This window comes from Artemia sp. Qi Xiang Cuo, chromosome 6 (assembly GCF_049724085.1).
Source record: "Artemia sp. Qi Xiang Cuo chromosome 6, ASM4972408v1, whole genome shotgun sequence".
NCBI lineage: Eukaryota > Metazoa > Arthropoda > Branchiopoda > Anostraca > Artemiidae > Artemia > Artemia sp. Qi Xiang Cuo.
Genome location: NC_142799.1, coordinates 61,877,688 through 61,896,423, shown reverse-complemented (window position 1 = coordinate 61,896,423; position 18,736 = coordinate 61,877,688). Strand labels below are relative to the sequence as shown.

Below are 18,736 nucleotides of genomic sequence, written 5' to 3'. Positions count from 1 at the left end.
TCTTTGAGGACGACGTAATCCCGCACAGTCCCTGGGGGAAGGGCTACAAAAGGGGTATTCTTGCAAAAAAGAAATAATGCACTCATATTTCCTGCCATTGTTGTCTTAATTTCAGTAACTAAGTTGAGAATTTTTAGAAGAGCCTATTTTTGGAACACCCTAATTTTTCAAGACGCTAATATTTTGAATACTTTTTGGAATAGCTCTAACCAATAAACTGTGCACGTAATTATGTTGATTGTGACAGTATGTGTTGACTTTAGCGTTTTTAAAGTGTGCATTCCAGGAGCACATAGACATTACTGTTCATTTATTATATGTAATTCTAATTTTTTGTTCTATAACACAGCATAACTAAGCAATTTACTGATTTTTTCTTCGTTGTTATTACAAGTGCATAAACAATAATAGCAGCTTTTGTTTATTATGACTTTATGAGGTGGTTGTTGTCTGGCGCTATACAAGTAAAGCTATAATTAATAATCAGTAGTGATAAATAGCTTTTAGAACGTACCATAAATTCCTCAGAAACTAAATAAATTGAATAACTTATTACTGTCCAATTCTTATTTTTAGATCAACCCTCACAAAGAAAGATAATATATGAAAAAAGTAATTCATTATGATTGAGGTAATGAACTATTTCCATACTTATCTTCTGAAAAGAAAACAATACATTTTTTATTGGAATATTTCATTTGTAAAAAATCTTTATGGGGTTCAGGACAGCACTTATACTTGACATCATTATACTGTTTCAAATCCGTTTGAGCAGCAGGAGACTAACATGCAGGGAACCTAATATCGGAATAGTCTTAATACTAAATTTTCTTAAGGCCCGCACCCTTTCCTGTTTTTCTGAGGGTGGCGGTTCCCTTCTTGTGCTGATATGTTTTGTCATTTTACTTTTGTTCTTAAGGTATGCATGGATTATTTACTTAACTCACTTTATTTTGTTTCTAATGAAGATAATTACAATTATTTACCTTTTTTCGCTTTTATTTGCGCTGCGTTTTTTTCAATTTTGTATAGTGTTTTTATCCTTTTCTTAGCTCTGCGTTTAGTCAAGGAGCTGCAGTGGCCATTTTACGGGCACCACAAGGATTAGATTTCTCTGATTACATCAGATTCCTAGATGGTGTTGTTGGTAAGTCAGTTGGATCATCAAGGATGCTAGGAAATGAAGAAATGCCCAAGTGTGGTTCACAAGGTAGTGTTGTTTTCGTTAGTTTCAACAACTAATAAGGGAACTGATTCTGATAATAAAGGAAACTATAAAATTCGTTTCTGAGAGAGAAATCGGTATAAATAAAGATATTTTGTGTGTTTTTTCTAAATCCTAATTTTACTTTGAAATAGGCTAAAATTAAAAGAGCTAATTTTTCCAAGAGAGTACAATGGGCATTTTTGTGTAAAAAATGTGAAAGTTCCCAAGGGTGAAAATGAACAGAGACCGCTAGTTGATATTCAAATTTCGATGGGGTATGGTGCGATTGAGCTTTTAAAAGGGTTCTAGTTCTTCTGGGTAATTCCTTATTGTAGGTGGCAGCAGTAATTTTAATTACAGTTAAAGTCATTTCGGGTGTCATAATTTCCTTGGTTATGAGTTTCCTACTGTTTTAGCTTCATTGAAATATTTTTAAGCTGTATTCAATACAATTGATTGCATTTTTTTTTTTACTAGTAAATTAGATCTTTGAGAACAACACTCTAAAAGATTCACCGAATCAAGGTAAAAAAAACTTTTGACAAAATTGCTTCAGAGAAAGTAAGACACAGAAAGCTCTAAAATTACGTTAATGTCAGTGGACTGTAGTAAGTTCGTGTAAAAGGATTCAAATATGTCTGAAGATTTAAAAAAAAAAGTAGAGTAATTAAACGGATTGAATGATCACCATATGGAGCTTAGATTACAGATATTTCCAATAAAAAGAAAAGGACAAAACAGTGATCTTGACAGCCCTTTCCAGTAATGTGTGCTCAGGGTCCTTGGCCAATTGTAGGTAATTCTTGCAATCACAAAAAAGCTTGAATTTATTTTATTAGGAATGTTTGAAACTGTTGTTTAGATTTGAGAGGAAAACTAAAAATAGATGTTTTTTTTGTTTAGTTAAACATGGAGCAGACTTCTACAACTTTCAGAAAATAAGCTTAAAAATATTTGTTCCCTATCATTTAACTAAAAAGCTCTTTCCAAATGATTTACCATGGATATTGTTTTTTTTATATAATTTATTACAGTTTTTGTGACCTGAAATAAGACAATTGTCGACATGTTGCTTGAAATCTAGCTTTAAGTCTTCCGCTGCCATCTTAAATTTTTATCGTCAATAATATTTTTTTTTTCAATTTGTTTGAAGTATAGGATATTATAAAGATAAGTGTTAAAGGAAAAGGCTATCGTTGCAAAACGTTGGAGAAGTTAAAAACCATGAATATCTTTTTAGTGAATTTTAAGGGTCACTTTAAGTGGTCAACATTCTGAGCATGTGGAGAACATCAAAATTAGAAAATTCACTATGATTCAAACATGTTCCCCAATACATTGGATGAAGATACAGGGTGTTCCACTGCTTAAAGATAATTTAAGTTCATATTCAGTTATTTATTTTCTTTTGATACGCACTGACACAATTCTATTTTAATTTTGAAATTAACGCTTTTTTGTTAAAACCATGGATGACTGTATTTGTATGAGCTTTTTTTTAAATTAAAGTTAGTATTTTGATTAATTTTTTCCCTATATGTGCCCCTGATTTTTAGACTGAAATTTTCATTCTATCCTTGGGTTAATCAAATCTTGAGATTGATCTCCTAATGTCTCAAAATTTGCAAATTATGTAAAATTAATCCAATAATTTCCTAGCTAAAGGGTATAAAAAAGGTTCTTCAGTAGGTTCATTCGCCTCTCAGAAGAATATGGTTTTCATATAACCCCTCATCCACAAGTGGGTCGTAGTGTTAAGCTTATTCCTGAAGGAATAGCCATCATCCAAATTATGTAAAGTGGGCCAGATGAGGAATTCGTTATTCCGCTACGCCAATTCGGTAGGTGTGCTGAAATTCAAACTGATAATGTTTTCAGTGGCTTATGTCAGTTAAAAACCAGTTCATAATTTTACTCCTGTTCTCTTTTTTCTTACACTGTCTTTCCCTCCGAGATTCATTTTTAACCATAATTTTGCTGTTTACTTTGTCCTAACAAGCTTGCTTCTGGGGTTAAGTTTCCCCCGTGTTGTTCAATTTGTTCAATTGATTTAGTATAATAATAGATTTTTTGGTGTCATTGATTTATTAAAGTTATTTTTTACATTCTGACATTATTGACTGTCAGTTAAAAAGATTTGTGCCACAAGACGTAATCTTTATAGGACAGCAAAGAAACTGAAAAAGAAAGTATTTGTTTTTGAAAGCTAATGACCTGTTCATAATGATCTGGGGCACAATAAATGGTTCATAAGACAAGGTTTTTTTGATGGAAGGGGGCTTTAAAAGATTGTGAAAAAAATTTATTTCGAAGAACTATTTTTGGAAACGAGTAAAGTATATATAATGCATTTGGAAGAATCATGATTTTAACTTAAACAATTAAGAGAACAGATGAAGAAGAATAGAAGAGTATATAACGATTATGGAGACGATGCTGAAATACAGTCGAAACTAGGCAATATAGTGTGCGCTTCTTCGTAATTTGTTTGGGCGAGACACAATGGCCAATGTAACAGAAAGTGTTACTTAATCCTTTTGGTAACATTGTGGCAACGCTGAGAAGTCAATTCATAAGTGTTATGATGAGATAACACATCCTTCTGGAATGAATCCATGAGGACATATTTCATAAATTTAATTTGATAATTAAAGTTTGCAAATCTCTAAATTTTAATTTGACATGACTTGATCTGTAAATATTTGCTCCTTTCACATTAGATTACGTTTTTTAAAGGTATTCCGAATCCAGCATTTGAATCTCAAGAATCTGTGGGTTCTATGGACTCAATTGTATCTGTTGACGAAAAAGCACCCGAATCTAAGAAGAAGAAGAAGAAGGACTCTACTTTGAAGATTGATGTGTAAGTTGCTTTGTTTTTTTCGCTAAACTTTTGCTTGTGTTCTGTTAGTTCTTTTTTCTAGGATTCTGTATTGAAACTTGTAGTATTCAGGAGATCTGAGGATCAAAATATTTACTTTCATAAGATTATCACAGTGTTTTTCTTATGGTTGTTACCTTGGATTAAGAAAGCTGTGATTTTTTTCCTGATGTTAAATGCCTCAAACACACAAACTCAGCTGGGACGCAAAAATGTCCATATGATATTTGCTTATTAATCTTGAAAACGCAAACAAAAAATCGAGACACGTGAAATTGAATGGGTAGAAAACATTTTTTTAGTAATTGATACGTTTTAAATTGCTTAGACAAAAAATGTCTTAGCAGCCGTTGAACTGTCATGATTCATGAACTTATATCAGAAAGCAGTTGAAAAACTTGAATGTTGCCTATTTTTAAAACAATCTCGAAATGAAAATTTACAGTATAAGAATGTCTTCCGACTTGGGAATGATTTTGGTGTTTTTGATTTTTAATTTGAATCACTGGACGAAAATAATATGCAGAGAACTCTCTTTAAAATTTAGCATCAAAACCTTCAATTAAAGGTTAATCCTTGAATAGCTGTTTGAGCAGATATTGAACGAATACTAGTCTTTGATACAATTTACAATGACGAAAAGTTTAAAAGATTAAATTCGATATATTAATTGGAATTAGTTAATAGGAAGTATAATTATAAATTAAATAATTGGCGTAACTAATTATTTTTATAACGATGATAACAACTTATAACCAAAAATTGACTATAATTAAAGATAATTTTTGTTCAACTATTTAAAAAAAATTAGTTTTCATCCATGGCTGTTTCGTCTTTTGAAGAACGGCAAAACGTAAAACTGGTATTTTGGTTTATTATTCAACAAACACACTCACCAAAGCTCCTCACTCTGCTGAAGTATTATTGTGAGTTTTCTGCTTGTGACATATTTAAATCTCAATAGTGCTAAGAAACGAATAAAAAAAAAACATTGATGAAATTTCTCTTTTTGATAAGTTTTGTAAAAAAATGACTTTTTTACACAAGCCCAACGTTTAAAATAAATTAAAATTATTTAAAATTTAAAACAGTTAAAATTAAAAGAAGTTATCTTCGAATGGCAAAGATTTAGAAATGATTTTGTTTTCTTCTTATCTTGTAGTAGCCTAGGGGAATTTTAAACATGTGGACATGGTAAATGTAAATTTTCAAAAAAACTTCAAATGACAGCAATTACAAAAGATTAAAAGAAACAACAACCTATTCAACTATCATTCAAAGCGCAAAAAGTCAATACATAGGAAAACAAAGAAAAATAAAATTCTGATGAAAAGGACGAAAAGTCAAATTATTAGAGGTTCTAAGAAAAGGGGTTATATTACCATGGGCACGCAATTTCAGATTAATTAGTTTATTTGCTTTAAATGACTCAGAAATTGCAGTTTCAAAACTGATTGAAATCATAAAAAGAAAACTAAGTGTCATCAATGGCTTAGAAATTTATTGGATTCATTCATATTTTTTTTTCTTTTAATTCTCTCTTATTAGGGCACAGTTTATTAATAATGCTGTAAGTGCATACATACTGTTTTTTTTTTCTCTTTTGTTTGTTCTTTTATTCTCTTTCCTTCCCTTTAATTTCTTAGAAGGGTTTACAATTAAATTGAATTTAGTTAAGTTGAAAAACAAATAAACCAACATTTATTGCTTAAAGAACAATATCGTCACCCTTCACTCAGTCGAAAGCTATTCTTTTAATTGTATATTTTTTTTCATTATTATTATTATTATATTTATAGATGTTATGATTCATTGCAGTTTGATAAAGCTTATTTAGTGAACTCTCCATGTTTTTTTTGTTGTTTTTTTCTACATTTTATGAAGCAAATGCTTTAAAAGTTAAGAGATTAAATGTTTATATTTAAATGTTTATGTTAATATGTTTTTAATGTTAATGTTTATCTATATGTTTAAATGTTAATATTATAAATGTTTAATGTGTATGTGATCTTTTCATAATCCCCCTTCTACAGGCCATGGGGCCTTTGTGGGGATTTGTAGATTGTTGTTTAATTATTTTACTGTTATAAGGAAAACAAAATCTATCTATCTGTCTATCTATCTATCTAATTGAACCATTAAATATTCGTAAAAGAAATTTAAAAAAAGAATTACTATTAAGGTTAAGATCTTTGACAGACTGAATGCTAAAATTGGAACCAAATATACCACATGTTAAGAAAACTTAAACGAATCACATAAATGTATCTGCAATAGGTGTATTAAATTCTGATGTAACATCCCCTCCTCCAAATCCAATTTATGAGAAAGTTATATTTGACCGATATTCTCACTAAATTTGTGGGTCCGAACCAAATGTCATGGTAGATCACCCCTAGGCAATTAGCTTAAAACTGGATCTATTTACACCTTTTTTTCGTCAATCATTGGTGGCCTGTTTTGAATAGCCAATAAGTCTTAGCTGCAAGATAGTACAGAGGAAAATACTGGAGAAACAATTAGTTGGACCTGCCGCTAGCTCAGCTTAACATACAATTGAGAAAAGTTACAAAACTTACAATGTTGGTCAATTGGAGTAAACCGGCATTTGGTAGAAAAGCTGGTAAAAAAATTGGTACGTTTGGTAAAAAACTCAAAATTTTTGTGGGTTTATTCATGGGTTCAAATTAGGAAAAAGTTTATGAACTTTGCCAGAAACTTTGAAACAATCCCAAAATAAATTATCCATAAGGTTTGAATCTTACCCCTTTTTTCTCCCTAGATTCTGTCTCATTTTAGAAGACGATATTTTATTCATCGTAAACAGTAGTAGATTCAATCGTCGTCTTCCTTTCCCAATGAGCAAGTTTAACGTAGTGGTTATTTGATGCTGAGAAAAATTAGTTCATTGAGTTTAAGACGCCACTAGATCAATTTGAACGTCGGCAATTACGTGTCCTTTCCCATGAAGCGAGGCTAATGTAGGGGTAGGTAAAAATCCTTAACTAAAACTTTAAGATATTTGAGATACAAGCTCAAAAAGCAAAATCAAAGAACTTAATGATAAAGAAAATTAGTGTGTTGCGCCTTAGAAGCCGCTAGATCAGTTTGAGCGTCGGCAATCACGTTTCCTTTTCCATGGAGCAAGGCTAACATAGGGATATGTACAAATTCTTAAATAAAAAATTTAAGATATTTGAGATACAAACTCAAAAAGTAAAAACAAAGGACTCACTGCTAAAGAAAATTAGTGTGCTGAGCCTTAGAAGCCGCTAGATCAGTGTGAGAGTCGGCAATCACGTTTTCTTTCCCATGAAGCAAGGCTGATGTGGGGTTAGGTGAAAATTCTAAAATAAAAACTTTTAGATATTTGAGATACAAACTCAAAAAGCAAAATCAAAGGACTTAATGCTAATAACAATTAGTGTGTTGAGCCTTAGAAGCTGCTAGATCAGTTTGAGCGTCGGCAATTACATTTCCTTTTCCATGGAGCAAGGTTAATGTAGGGGTAGGTAAAAATTCTTAAATAAAAAATTTAAGATATTTGAGATACAAACTCAAAAAGTAAAAACAAAGGACTTAATTCTAAAGAAAATTAGTGTGTTGAGCCTTAGAAGCTTCTAAATCAGTTTGAGCGTCGGCAATTACGTTTCCTTTCCCATGGAGCATGGCTAATGTAGGGGTATGTAAAAGCTCTTAAATAACAAATTTAAGATATTTGAGGTAGAAACTCAAAAAGTAAAAACAAAGGACTTAATGCTAAAGAAAATTAGTGTGTTGAGCCTTAGATGCCACTAGATCAGTTTGAGCGCCGGCAATCACGTTTCCTTTCCCATGGAGCACGGCTAATGTAGGGGTAGGTAAAAATTCTTAAATTAAAAAGTTAAAATATTTGAGATACAAACTCAAAAAGTAAAAAGAAAGGACTTAACGCTAAAAAAAATTAGTGTGTTGAGCCTTAGAAAGCCGCTAGATCAGTTTCGGGCTTATCGGCAATCGGAAGGCTTTTTAGAAATCTTTTCTTTAGTTTTGCCTGAACAATGGGAGGGAAAATGCTTAGAATTATTGAAATAAATATCATATAAATTTTAAAATGAATATAAATATAATATTTTATGTAAGTTTTGAAGATAAAATCCACCTTTGTCGAGGTTTGAACTTTTTTTTTGATCATCAGCAAAGTCGCATTTTTTTCAGCTTTTTTGGTATCCAAATAGAGATGTATGACTCAATTTTGGCTAAAACAGTCACAGAGATGGTGATTTCAAAAATTGTAACATAAAGGTGAATGAAATGGAAGGAATCAATTGGTTAAAAAAAAGACTGACTGTAATTGGAGTAGAATCATTTTTTGAAAAAAAATCTACAATGCGATAAAAAATAATTTCAGTCACTTAAGTGATGTTCAGTTTAAAACGACGATAAGGTGAGCTATGGTTATGGACTCATTGTAAGACGTAATCTAGTTTTCTTAATGCCACTTAAAATAAAGAACCAAGATCAGAAGCAACAATTTTTTTCTATGAAACGAATATGAACATATCTTGAAATAAAAAAATCACCTTTTCTATCCCTTCGTTGTCCTTCTATAGTTCTTTTTTAAATTTAAATTTTTGTTATTATACATCGACAAGCACTTAATTATCATTTACTGATGCATGTACTTAAGCTCATTTTCGCATTTATATTATAAAAAAAAACTGCATCTGTGTCTGAAAACCGCAACCGCCAATAGTGCACACAGCTAGATTATGCCCAGGCAAGATCCAATCACGAGCAAAAGTTCCTAAGCCAAGCCCTTGAAGCTTTAAAAGAGACGAAGAATAGAACAAACGAAAAAAATATTATTTTTCAAGAAAGAAAGAAAAAAGAGAACTGAAAGGAAAAAACAAAGAGCGAATTTCTACTACCAATAGAAACTAATAAAATTCTAAGAGGCTCAGAAGTATTTTGAATACAAATATGAAATTATACAGTGGTATCTCCATTTTTATTTACTAGAAAAGTACATTGAGCGAGTTGACAACTATAGGCTCCTACTTCCAAACTAGAAGGCGCGGTGCATCATCTGGAAACAATTGAGCTATTAACTTTGATTTATTTCCAGTTTTTTCCTTTTTATTCCATGATTTTCTACCTCTTTTTGGCTAGGAAATGTTTTTTATTGTCTTTTTATATATTTTTATGCAGTGTTAAATACGAAGCTTGTTTATTTTCTTAAGAATTGAGTCAAATGTGCTGGAAGATAAAAACATATAAGCAAGTGATTGAAGTGGTAAATACCGTTCCCTTGCCAAATTTGTTAGGGTCTGCTAAACAGATTTCAAAGAGAAGCACAAGAAAAGCAAGAAAGAAGAAAAATTATTAAGAAATAAACAAGGTTAAGGGTATGTTATATAGCCAGTGTGGTTTCGGAACATGTTGTTGAAGACTGGAGGCTGATGTGGTAGAAAAGAAGATAATTTTTTGTTTTTTAGGTTGAAAATACGTAACTAGTCAAAGGACCAAAGGTTTTGAGTCGCAGGATTATTTACAACTAATCAGTTTGGGTCTCTTGTTCAAGTTTATTTTGACTTTCAGTAGCCTATTTGAAATGTAGAGACAGATTTAGAGCTTTAGTTAACAGACTTAATGGTTTAAAATCTATTTTAAAATTCATTTTTAGTTCGGTTTACGGTGAAGACGTTCCAAAGAACATATTAGAAAACCTTACTGTGTTCAGGAGAAAGCAACCCAAAGGTTTCATTGATGTCTGGTGGCTTTACGATGATGGAGGTAAAAAAATTTTGTCATTCTTTTTTATGTATCTTAAATTTAGTTTTAACTACTTTTCTCTCGGTTTTGTCCAAAATTTAAGGAACATTAGTTACTTTACTCAGATTATCAGTTCAATTATCAGATCATCAGATATTCAAACAAAACACATTGGTAACAACCTAAGCGTTGATGTAAGTGAAGAGTTTTTTTATCAGCCATAGCCAGAAAAATTTTTTCAGGGATCCCCATGGAGCTTGAAAACATGTATTTATGTACAAGTACCGTATATGGGTTGTAATTTTCATAGAACACAGTTTTAATTATCAACGATTAAATTTTAGATTAAAGTAGACCAACCCAAATAAAACAAATGAAAATGTATAAAACAGATATAGCCTATATTTCTACATTTTCATTTGTCTTATTTGTAAATGGAAAGGCAGCATGGCCTAAAAAATTATTTAGGACCACCACCAAAATTTTCGTCAGTCCCTACGTTCAATTTGCAAGTAAAATCGTTCAACACATTTTCAATGTGTTACTTACTTGTATCAATATAACTAGTAAGTGTCTACTTACTAGTTACTTACTATTTTGTTTATTAGTCTATTAAGTAACAACATAACAATGTTTTAGAGTACCTTTTTAAAAACATGTGAATTCAGAAGCTCTGCTTCTTAGTCACCTCGGCAGCTATTTGATGTAGTAAAACTGTTGGCATTATACAAGTGTGTGCTTTGATCTCTGAGGAAAGCACATACTTGATATTCCCTTATAACGATTACCTTGTCCAATACAACTGTCCATAGGAATTTTTAACAAAATCTTTGCGGTATTCAGCTGGCAGTGAGATACCTTCCTAAGGAAAACAAACCCAGAAGGCTCTTAGTCCTTTTAAAACGTAGCTCAAATGTTTCATACGGGAAGCGGAACTTTGCAAGGCTAGCGGAACTTCAACATTGCATTAAAAAGTTTCCATAAAAGTGCTTTTGAAAATAGAATAATTATGATCACCCGGTGTATAGTTTTTCCAATTTTTTCGTTTAAAAGGTTTTTTCCCCATCTTTTAATGGCTTTTAAGCTTTTGAATTTTTCCTATTGCAGTATCGTAAACTTACAGGTTTTATGATCCTGTAAAATCATTTCTAGCCTTTTTATGAAGGGGTTCAGACCCGCATGGAGAGTTTCGGATGTAGCTCTTACCTGGAGCCTCCTTGTCTTAAATATTTGATGCTTAAACTCCTGTAGGATTCTACTGCTTCTCTTAATGAAATGGTTTGCTACTTGATCAATATTTGCATAAGGCTTATTCCTACAGCAATGAGTTCCGGGCGTTAGCAGCAGTAATGGGGAAAACGCCTAGTGGATATAAGAATAGTTTATATTTACTGCTGTAACGTTCCATTTAATTTTGAAATTTCTCTTATTAGATTTATTGTCTGTACTACCGCCGTCAATTACCCTCCCTCCAAATAAATACCAATTCTAAAAGCAAAACAATCATACGCTGATTCAACAATCAGCAGCCTTACGCTTATAGTATAGCTATAGCATCGGCAAAGGGGAAATACTTTACGAATAGTTTTATTGTATCCTATACCTCCCCAAATTCTCCTGCCCAAATTTTGTCTTTTTCTCTATATGAACAATATACTCCGTGATACACATCACAATTGAGGTGTAAGACACCATGGTCTTATCATAGGCAATGCGCTAGCGCTGCCTAAGTAAAGAACGATGAGGGTAAAATGTGTTTTTTTTTCTCCATACCCGGGCACTTCGTATCGCAGGAGTTGTCGTAGAAACTTTAAAAAGAGCTCATTCGATTGGGAATTAGAGTGGCTAGTGCTCTTTTTAATAGTCGAAAGTGATTGGAGGGCAACTAAACCCCGCCCCCACGCCTACCATTCCCCCAAACAAATCCAATCAAAATTTTGAGATAGCCATTTTGTTCAGCGTAGTTGATTTCCAGATAGAAAATATCTTTTTGAGGAGGACACTCCCCCACAACCTTCAGGGCTAGGGTTTTAATTTATGCCCTGGGGGCATATATGGTTTTTATGGAAGGCATTGTCGCAGAAACTTCGAAGCAGGATCATTCAATTGGAAATTCAAAGAACTAGTACCCGTTTTAATAGTCGAAACGGATTGGAGGGAACCTAGCCCCCCCCCGCTCATGATTCCCCCAAACACATCCAATCAAAATTTTGAGATAGCCATTTTGTTCAGCGTAGTTGATTTCAAGATTGAAAATATGTTTTTGAGGAAGACACTCCCCTACATCCCCCAGGGCAAGGGTTTTAAGTTATGCCCTGGGAGTATATAAGGTTTTTAAAGAAGGCGTTGTCGTAGAAACTTCAATAAAAACTCATTCGACTGGAAATTCAAAGGGCTAGTGCCCTTTTTAATAGTCGAAAGTGATTGGAGGGCAACTAGCCCCCCCTAATCCATCATTCCCCCAAACACATCCAATAAAAATTTTGAGATAGCCATTTTGTTCAGGGTAATTGATTTCCAGATAGAAAACTTTTTTTTGAGGAGGACACTCCCCCACAACCTTCAGGGCAAGGATTATAAGTTATGCCCTGCAGGAATATAAGGTTTGTATTGAAATCTTTGTCGCAGAAACTTGAAAAAGGGCTCATTTGATTTGAAGTTCAAAGGACTAGTACCCTTTTTAATAGTCGAAAGTGATTTGAGGGCAACTAACCCCCCTCTCACGCCCACCTTTTCCCCAAACACATCCAATCGAAATTTCTAGAGAGCTATTTAAATTCAACGTAGTTGAAAGTCTTGGAAATTAAGTCTTTCAGGATGACAACCCTTCCCCCCACTGCCCTCAGAGCACGGGTGGTAAGTTATTCCCTGGGGGCATATAAGGTTTTATTGAAAGTGCTGTTATAGAAGCTTTAAAAGGGCTCATTCGATGGAAAACTTAAAAGGCTTTTGTTTTTTTTAATAGATTAACGTGACTGGATAGCCACTAACACCCCTCTCACGCCCACCATTTTTGAAAACACATCGAATTAAAATTTGATATATCCATTTTGTTCAAAGTAGTTGAAAGTTCTGGAATTTTTTTCTTTTAGGATGATAACCCCCTCAGAACCCTCAGGTCAAGGGTTGTAAGTTATGCCCTGGGGGCACATAAAGTTTTATTGAAAGTGTTGTCGTAAAAAACTTTAAAAGGGCTAATTCAATTGAAAATTGAAAGGCCAAGTGCCTTTTTTAATAGTTGAAAGTGATTGGATAGTGACTAACGCCCTTCTCACGCCCAGCATTTTCCCAAACACATCCAATCAAAATTTTGAGATATCCATTTTGTTCAACGTAGTTGAAAGTTCTGGAAATTAGGTCTTTTTGGATGATAACCCCCTCAGAGCCCTCAGTGCAAGGGTTGTAAGTTATGCCCTGGGGGCATATAAGGCTTATATAGAAAGTTGTGATATTTAAGTAGTATCATAGGCAGCGCGCTAGCTCTGCCTAAGTAAAGAACGATGTGGGCGCAATTTGTTTTTTTTCCATCCCCATTCACTTCGTATCGAATTAGTTGTCTTAGAAACTTCGAAAAGGGCTCATTCGATTGGAAATTTGAGTGGCTAGTGCCCTTTTTAATAGTCAAAATTGATTTGAGGGCAACTATCCCCCCCAAGCCCCCCATTCCCCCAACACATCCAATCAAAATTTTGAGATAGCCATTTTGTTCAGCGTAGTTGATTTTCACATATAAAATATCGTTTTGAGGAGGACACTCCCCCACAGCCCTCAGGGCAAGGATTTTAAGTTATGCCTTGAGGGCATATAAGAACGATGTTGGGACAATGTATCATTTATTATTTTATTTCCCTTAGAGCAGGGCACTTCATATGGAAGGGGTCGTCATAGAAATTTCAAAAGGGGCTCATTCGATTGGAATCGAGAGTTCCAATGCCCTTTTTAATAGGCGAAAGTGATTGGAGGGTAACTAGCCTCCCCCCCGCGCCCGTCATTCCCCCAACAGTAGAGGTGACCCTAAAGCCCCCGGACGAACACATGTGCTGCCATCTACAATTTAGTTTAATGCTGACGGGACATAATTTATTCAAGGATTATCGATCGAGTCTAATGAGGGTCAAGGTCAATCGATCTGTTGTTGTTGTTGTTTGGCCACGTGTAATGGCATGAGGAGTGATTTACATAATCGATGGGGGAATTATTGATTCACGAGCGTGGGGAATTATGAAACAATATGGTCATGGAATCCCTAGGGAGAACACGTGGTTAATGGGGTCAATGACCTAAATTGATTGTGTAATCAAAGTGTGTCAACAACAACAACATCGACCTTGACAGTCACTGAGAGCGTGCACTTACAACACCGGTACGAACCACGTGGTTTATGGTCCATATATGGGCATAGAATACTGACAGGGCACCAAATATGGGCATGGACTCATTAGGAGAACACGTGGTTAATGGGGTCAATGACCTAAATTTCACAACAACAACATCGACCTTGACATTCGCTGAGAGCGTGCACTTACAACAACAAAAACCCGGAATTTGGAACACCTGTGCTGTCGACCTCAATTCACCTATCGTGAATCAATAATTCCCCTTAGAAACAACAAATTAATTTCCCATTTCTTGACAGATCAATCAATCAATGACATCATCTGTCAGACTTTAAAAATTTTCGCCTAGAAACATTTCTCCAGGAATAGATTCAAATCATTAATGTCTTTGCCTCGGGAACAGTTCTACTGGTCGAACTCCAAAGGATATTAATAACCAAAGGCCATGGAAACAATTAGGCAAGAAACATCTTAGCGATGAATTGTTTTAGCGCGCGAAAAGGTTTCCTATTAATTTGAAATGCGTTAGCGCAGAGATGCCAATAACAAAGGAACACGCTGAATTTGCGTTTAGTGATTATTTGGGCGAAACCGTTTTAGACAGGTTATGGAACTATTTCGGCGAAACAGATAGAGACATTTTAAAAGAAGATTTTTGAAGAGATTTTAGAAGAGAATTTGAGTGTGGTCGTTATAATACACAAGTTTCATTTGAACAGTGTTGTGAGGTCCTCTAACCCAACCCCAAAGGGTTCCTATCCTCCTACCCCAACCCCGAAGGAAGCCCCCGGTCCTCAAAAGCCCCCCAAGCTCCCAAAGGCCCTCCACCGGTCCCCAAATGTCCCCCAGGCCCCCAACTGCCCCCCCGGACCCTCAAAGGCCCCCCAAGCTCACAAAGGGCCACCGGCGCCCCCAAAGGCCCACCCAGACCCCAAAGGCCATCCCCGGGCCCCCCAAAGGCCCATCGAGCTCCCAAAGGACCAACGGGGTCCCAAAGGCCCTCCACCGGTCCCCAAATGTCCCCCAGGCACCCAAAGGCCCTCCCTGTGCCCCCCCCCCAAAGGCCCAACGAGCTGCCAAAGGACCAACGGGGTCCCAAAGGCCCTCCACCCGGCCCCAAATGACCCTCCGGACCCCCAAAGGCCCACCCTGTGCCCCAAACGCCCACCGGTCCCCACCTGTCCCTCCGGACCCCCAAAGGCCCTCCCTGTGCCCCACAGGCCCTCCATGTGCCCCCATTCAATTATCAGAAAGTATTGTGACACAATGGATAGAACATATGAAATTATTGATGAACTCGAAGCCTTGGCAGCCACAATTAGCAATGTAAGTTCTGTTTTCATTTTTTATTTTCAAAATAAAATTGTTTTCCGTGGTCACCCTCTACTATATTCGGGTAAACCCCCCCCTATACAAACGTCCCTATATGATGTTTATACTCGATAAAAAGTGTAAAATATGCTCTTTTTTCGTTACGTAAACCCCATCCTTCCTTCCCCCTCTGTTTACGACCTTAATTCTAGCAAAAAGAAATAATTTTCTTTCGTTAAATTTATGCAATTTTAAGTGTCTATATCCTAGCTAAAAGCGATCATTGACTTCCGTCACTGTTGTTATTAACCAAACCTGGTTTTGACACAAGGCTCTCCGGCACGAGGCCTATAATTAGCTGTCATCCTTTCCCCTCTGTGTTTACAAACGCAGCAGCCAAAGTCAAAAGGAACTGTTTCTCTGTCAAAATTAAAACACTTTGAGGCAATTGTAATAATTAGGCGCAGACGCAATGTGCTATTTTGGAGAACCGGTGAAATCTCGTTATTTTCAAATTAAGATCTAACAATATATTTAGGATATTTGCGAAAGTGGGAGGGGGCCATGCCTCAATTCTGTCACCATCATTGTAAGGTGAAAACAAACTGTTTCTTCGCGTGAAAAGGAAGGGGGGTGAGTTTAAGAAAAAAATACCGTGCTTTATTATGTGTAAATTGAATAGCATTTTTACCATATCTTTCGGTGGCGGGAGGGGGTATTGTTCCATGTCTTTTCTCAGGGATATTTTCCGTGGGGGTTATTTTCCGTGGGCTGTTTTTTCTGGGTGTGTGATAAATACCAGCTATCGTAAAAGGATATGGAAAGATAAAAAATACCGTTAATACTTTAAATGCATCAAACAAGGCGTGCACAATGCAGATTAAAACCAGAAAAGAACAGAAACGCCTAAAAATAAGAAATTAGGCCGATTTATATAGGCAGGCTTTTGAAGGGCTCAGTGAGCCGTAATTCTCAGATTCAAAAAAGGATGCAATTAGTATATTTCACGAAACCTGATTTGGGAGGTGTAGTTTGCTTTTGGACTTTTCAGAGCTAGGATTCTTAGTCACTCATAGGTGTTTGTTGTCTGAAACTTCGGGTTTGGGATGAGTAGTTGGCTATTTCAGACTTTTCTGAGCTAAGGTTTCTTAGTATTTCGTAGGTGAATGCTGTCTGAAACTTATGATTTGGGATATGTAAATTACTATTTCGGGCTTTTCTGAGTTGGATTTCTTAGTCTTTCATAGGTGTGTAGTGTCTGAAACCTATGATTTGGGATGTGTAGTTTGCTATTTTCGACTTTTCTGAGCTAGGTTTCTTAGCCTTTCATAGGTATGTGTTGTCAGAACATTATGATTTGGGATGTGTAGTTTGCTATTTCAGGCTTTTCTGAGCTAAGGTTTTCTAGTATTTCGTAGGTGAATGTTGTCTGAAACCAATAGTTTGGGATGTGTAATTTGCTATTTCCGACTTTTCATAACCGGATTTCTTAGTCTTTCGTAGGTGTGTGGTGTCTGAAACCTATGATTTGGGATGTGTGGGATTGCTATTTCAGGCTTTTCTGAGTTGGATTTCTTAGTCTTTCATAGGTGTGTAGTGTCTGAAACCTATGATTTGGGGTGGGTGGATTGCTACTTTTGACCTTTCTGAGCTGGATTTCTTAGCCTTTCATAGGTGTTTGTTGTCTGAAACATATAGTTTGGGATGACTGGTTTGCTATTTTGACTTTTCTGACCTAGGTTTCTTAGCCGTTCATAGGTGAGTGTTGTCTGAAACCTATGATTTGGGATATGTACTTTGCTATTTCTGACTTTTCATAACCAGATTTCTTAGTCTTTCGTAGGTGTGTGATGTCTGAAACCTATGATTTGGGGGTGTGTGGGTTGATATTTTTTGACTTTTCTGAGCAGGATTTCATAGCCATTCGTAGGTGTGTGTTGACTGAAACCTATGATTTGGGATGGTTAATTTGCTATTTTTGACTTTTCTGAGCTAGATTTCTTAGCCACTCATAGGTGTGTGTTGTCTGAAACTTATGATTTGGGAAGCACACGAAAACTTACATGCACACAAAAACTTAAATGCACACAAAAACTTACACACACACACACACACACACACACACAAAAATAAAACACACAAACACACAAAAACACACACACACACTCCAAAACTTACACACACACAAAAACTAACACACACACACACAAACACACACACACACACAAAAACTAACACATGAACACAAAAAAACTCACACACACACTCACAAAAACTTACACACACACACACTCACAAAACTTACACATACACACACGAAAACTTACACACACACACGCCAAAACTTACACACACACAAACTTAAAAATGCACACTAACAAAAACAAAAAAACAAAAACACGAAAACAAACACACACACTCCAAAACTAACACACACACACACACACACAAACTAACACACACACACACACACAAAAACTTACATATGCACACGAAAACTTACATTCACAAAAAAACTTACATTAACACAAAAAATTACACAAACACACACAAAAAAAACTAACACACACACACACACGAAAACTCACACACACACACTCCAAAACTTACACACACACAAAAACTTACACACACACACACATACACATACACAAAAACTTACACATGAACACAAAAAAAACTCACACACACACACGCCAAAACTTACACACACACAAAAACTTACAAACACACACACACACAGACACAAAAACTCACACACACACACTCACAAAAACTTACACACACACACACACACACACAAAACAAAAACACACACACACGAAAAAATACACACACACGCCAAAAAATACACACACAAAAACTCACACAAACACACACACAAAAAAACACAAACTAAAACACACACACACACAAACTTACACACACACAAAAACTGACCCACAAACTATTACACACACACACACACACACACACACTTACACAAACACAAAAAAAAATTATATCCACATGAAATAGATAATAAAAACAAAAACTTACACACACACAAAAAAACTTACACACACGCACAAAAACATACACACACACACAAAAACTTACACACACACACACGAACAATTACAAACACACGCAAAAACTTACAAACACACAACAAAACAAACACACACACACACACAAGCACAAAAAAACTTACACAATAACACAAACTCATACAAGCACAAAAAAACTAAAACACACACACACGAA

The 18,736-nt window shown here is 35.2% G+C and overlaps 1 protein-coding gene across 1 annotated transcript in view; it reads left to right on the top strand.

Moving 5' to 3' along the window:
• LOC148951480 (bumetanide-sensitive sodium-(potassium)-chloride cotransporter-like) overlaps positions 1–18,736 on the top strand; it is a 177,904-nt gene that overhangs the window by 96,223 nt on the left and 62,945 nt on the right. Inside the window, exons 14-16 of the mRNA XM_089090904.1 lie at positions 1,053–1,210; positions 3,944–4,070; positions 9,754–9,863. Coding sequence (XP_088947030.1) covers positions 1,053–1,210; positions 3,944–4,070; positions 9,754–9,863 — 395 coding nt within the window. The remainder of the gene's footprint in view (positions 1–1,052; positions 1,211–3,943; positions 4,071–9,753; positions 9,864–18,736) is intronic.